The sequence below is a fragment of the Propithecus coquereli genome, unplaced genomic scaffold (genome assembly GCF_000956105.1).
Source record: "Propithecus coquereli isolate 6110/MARCELLA unplaced genomic scaffold, Pcoq_1.0 Scaffold314, whole genome shotgun sequence".
Lineage (NCBI taxonomy): Eukaryota > Metazoa > Chordata > Mammalia > Primates > Indriidae > Propithecus > Propithecus coquereli.
In genome coordinates, this window is record NW_012148775.1 from 2,338,336 (window position 1) to 2,341,807 (window position 3,472).

Here is a 3,472-nt window from a genome sequence, read left to right on the forward strand (position 1 = left end):
ACTGGTTAAATAAATCAGGGTATGGCCCATAGCAGAGTACTCTGCAGCCATTGAAATGATGAGGCAGGTGTTCATGTATTTTTTTCTCCTCTTTTCTTAAGAGATGGGTTCTTGCTCTGTCACCCAGGCTGGAGTGCAATGGCATGATCATACCTCACTGCAGCCTCAAACTCCTGGGCTCAAGTGATCCTCCTGCCTTGGCCTCCCAGAGTGCTGGGATTACAGATGTGAGTCACCTCACCTGGCCCTGGCTAATTCTTTTATTTTCTGTAGGGACAGCGTCTTGATATGTTGCTGAGGCTGGTCTTGAACTCCTGGCCTCATGTGATCCTCCTGCTTTGGCCTCCCAAATTGCTAGGATTACAGGCGTGAGCCACCGTGCCGGCCTACCTGGCCTGTTTTTTAAACTTAAGTTGAATCTTGTTCTTCCTTCAGTGGATGCTCCCAGCCCTTTTTGACTCAAATCCAAACTCCTGGTCCCACTCCAGAAGGCCCTTGAGATCTGGCCTTTGCCCATCTCTTCTGTCTCATTTTCTACCACCTTTCTGCTGCCCCCTTCACTGTAGCCAACTGGCCTCCTGTCCCTGTCCCCAACAGGACAACCTCTGTCCTGCTTCCAGGCCTGCACACACCTGCTGTTTCCCCTGCCTGGCGCTTCTGTCATCTTGATTTTCAAAAGGCGGGAAGATCTTGGATTAAATGCAATGTCCTCAAAGAGGCCCTTCCTGGTCACCCCAGCTACATGGCTCCCCTGATGTCACTTCTCTTCATGTTCTTTGCTTCATGGTCCTTCTAACAATTTATACCCATCTGTTTATTTAATGTCTCTCTCTTGCAGGACCATGATCTCCTCAAGGGTGGCTTCCTGGCTTTTATTCCCCAGAGCGTGGCATTGTGCCTGACACATAGTAGGCACTCAATCGATACAGGATGACTTAAATGAATGAAATAGTTAATCGATGAATTAAAGAAAGTACCTGGCACATAAATTTGGTGCTCAATAAATTTTTGTTGAACGAGTGAAGAAATCCTGCCTCTAGCTGAAAGGGTGTTTGCCCAAATCAAGCACAAGGCTTTGTGTAGCAAATTCAGGGGACCAGAACCCTGCCCCCCATTTGCATAAAAACCCTACCCTGTGAGATTCGGTGCCCTAAAAAGGCACAAAAGTATTTTCAGGGTCCTGTTCAATTAGCCACCAGCATTGTCTTGTTGCCCCATGCCTAGTCCTTCATGTTCTCCATCTGCTGGACACTGCGGGCCACTCACTGTGTCTAAACCCCAGGGCCACACGCAGCTGGTCCCCTATGGGTGGTCTCCACAGTGGCAGCTAACAGAGTCTGCATCCTGGAGCAGAGGCCTCTCTCAGAAAGGAGGGGGCTGCCTACCCTGGCCCGTCTCCAGAACTCCCTCATTTTCTCTTCTCTCTCTCTCTCTTTCCGATCCAGCCAGCTCTGCTCTTTGCCGAGGCCAGACCTGCACAAAGCCACGGCTTGTGGTGTGTGTGTGTGTGTGTGTGTGTGTGTGTCTGTGCGTGCGTGTGCTTCTCCAGTGGAAGGATGAGCACTCATCTCTGAGTCCTCGGCCTCCACCACAACCTGGCACCTTGGGGGTCTCCATCCTTGTTGAGTGAATCAATGAACAACGGATGAATGAGCTGGGATTCGAATTCCAATGTGTCTGACTCCATCAATTCATTCACTACACGGTGCCAACAACACTGTCTACACTCATGGAGCCCCCCCTTCAGTGTGGGTGGGAGAGAAGAAACTAAATGAATCAACAAGATAAAAATTGCAGGCAAAGGTAGGTTCTGGGAAGATGCTGTACCAAGGCAATATGGTAGGGAGACAGAAGGCAGGTTTTGTTAGCGTGGGCGGGCAGGGCTGGCCCTTCAGAGAAGGATCCTGTGAGTTCAGACCTGCAGGTTGAAAAGATACCAGTGGTGGAGGGATTTGAGGGAACCCCCAAGATGGCAGCTCTGAAGCCCCTAGGGAACCTTGACTTGAGACTCCAGGGTTGGCCAGCCCTGTCTGTTGTGACCTATGTCCCGGATTCCAGAGGAGTGAGATCTTAGTGCAGGAAGGGGAAGGAGGGTGGAGCTGGGGAGAGTTGCCTACCCGCAAGCAGAGCAGCCAGCACAAGGAGTTTCATCTTGTAGTCAAGGAGGTGAGTGAGAAGAAAGGCTGAGATGACCAGTGGCCGCTCTCCTTATAGTCAGTCGCCCCACGCCCCCGAGATAAGGCTGTAGTGTTTGCTTTGTTCTTGGCTGACTCTGGGTTGGCCTGGAGTCTGTCTGCTGCAGGAATGATCCTGACCTGTGTGCCAGCAAGGGATCACTGGAAGAAATGTCATGCATTTGTTCTCAGCACCTTATAACTAAAGAGGGTGGTTTCTGGAGGGGGAAATGGGGGTGGGCAAAGCCACCAACCCAGTCGGGCGGCTGGGATAAGGAGGACAGGAAGGAATGGTTGTTGCCTCCACGTCTTGTCAAGTGCCTGAGTCTGTGCTGTGGGTTTCATTGAATAGTCCCATCAATCATGCAATTTGCAGATGGAGAAACAGGTTCAGAGAGGTGCAGTAACTTGCCTAAGGCCACACAGCTAGAAAACGGCAGAATAGGGGCTCCACTTCAAGGCACGGGTTTTATTTTTTTCTCACCATGCCAATACCACTTCCCTCCAAGACTGCCCATGTGGGTTTATGAGAAAGCCCTGGGCTTTGGAGTTCTAAAGGCCTGGGTCTGACTTACAGAAGAATAAAGGGTTTTAGAACTGTCATATCTAATGTCTATGTAACATTTTGTAGGTGAAACTCACATAACATTAACTACTTTGAGTGAACAATTCGGTGCATTTAGCGTAATGCGCTCACAATGTCATGCAACCATCACCTTGCTCTAGCACCAGGACATTTTCATCACCCCAGAAGGAAACCTGGTACCCCTTAGCAGTCACTCTCCCCGGCCCCTGGCAGTGGCTAATCTGCTTTCTGTCTCTATAGCTTTACCTATTCTGGACATGTCATATAATACGTGATATTTATAATTGGTTTACTTCGTGCTCTGTTGAGTTCTTTTTTTCTTTTTCTTTTTTCCCTTTAAGACTTCACTCTACAGCCCAAACTGTTGAGTTCTTATGGGAACTCTATAACCACCCTGTGAGGTAGGGAGGGCCTTGCTATTTTTATTTTATTTATCTATCTATTTCTTTACTTATTTTTATTGAACAGAGAGTTCCTACACACCCCCTCCATTCCCCTAACAGCTTCCCCTATTATTAACATCTTAGTATGGTACGTGTTCTGTAATTAATGAACCAATATTAATACTTATTATTACCAATAATATTAACAAACTCAAGTCCATAGTTTACTCAGAAATCCTTAGTTTTCACCGAATGTCCTTTTCCTATTCCAGGATCACATCCGGGGCTGGCCACATTGTGGCCGAGGTGGGAGGATCACTTGAGTTCAG

The 3,472-nt window shown here is 48.4% G+C and overlaps 1 protein-coding gene across 1 annotated transcript in view; it reads right to left on the bottom strand.

Annotated features, from left to right (window-relative positions):
• PLA2G1B (phospholipase A2, group IB (pancreas)) overlaps positions 1–2,151 on the bottom strand; it is a 9,813-nt gene extending 7,662 nt beyond the window's left edge. The window contains exon 1 of the mRNA XM_012650159.1: positions 2,118–2,151. Coding sequence (XP_012505613.1) covers positions 2,118–2,151 — 34 coding nt within the window. The remainder of the gene's footprint in view (positions 1–2,117) is intronic.
• Between the last annotated feature and the right edge of the window lie 1,321 nt (positions 2,152–3,472).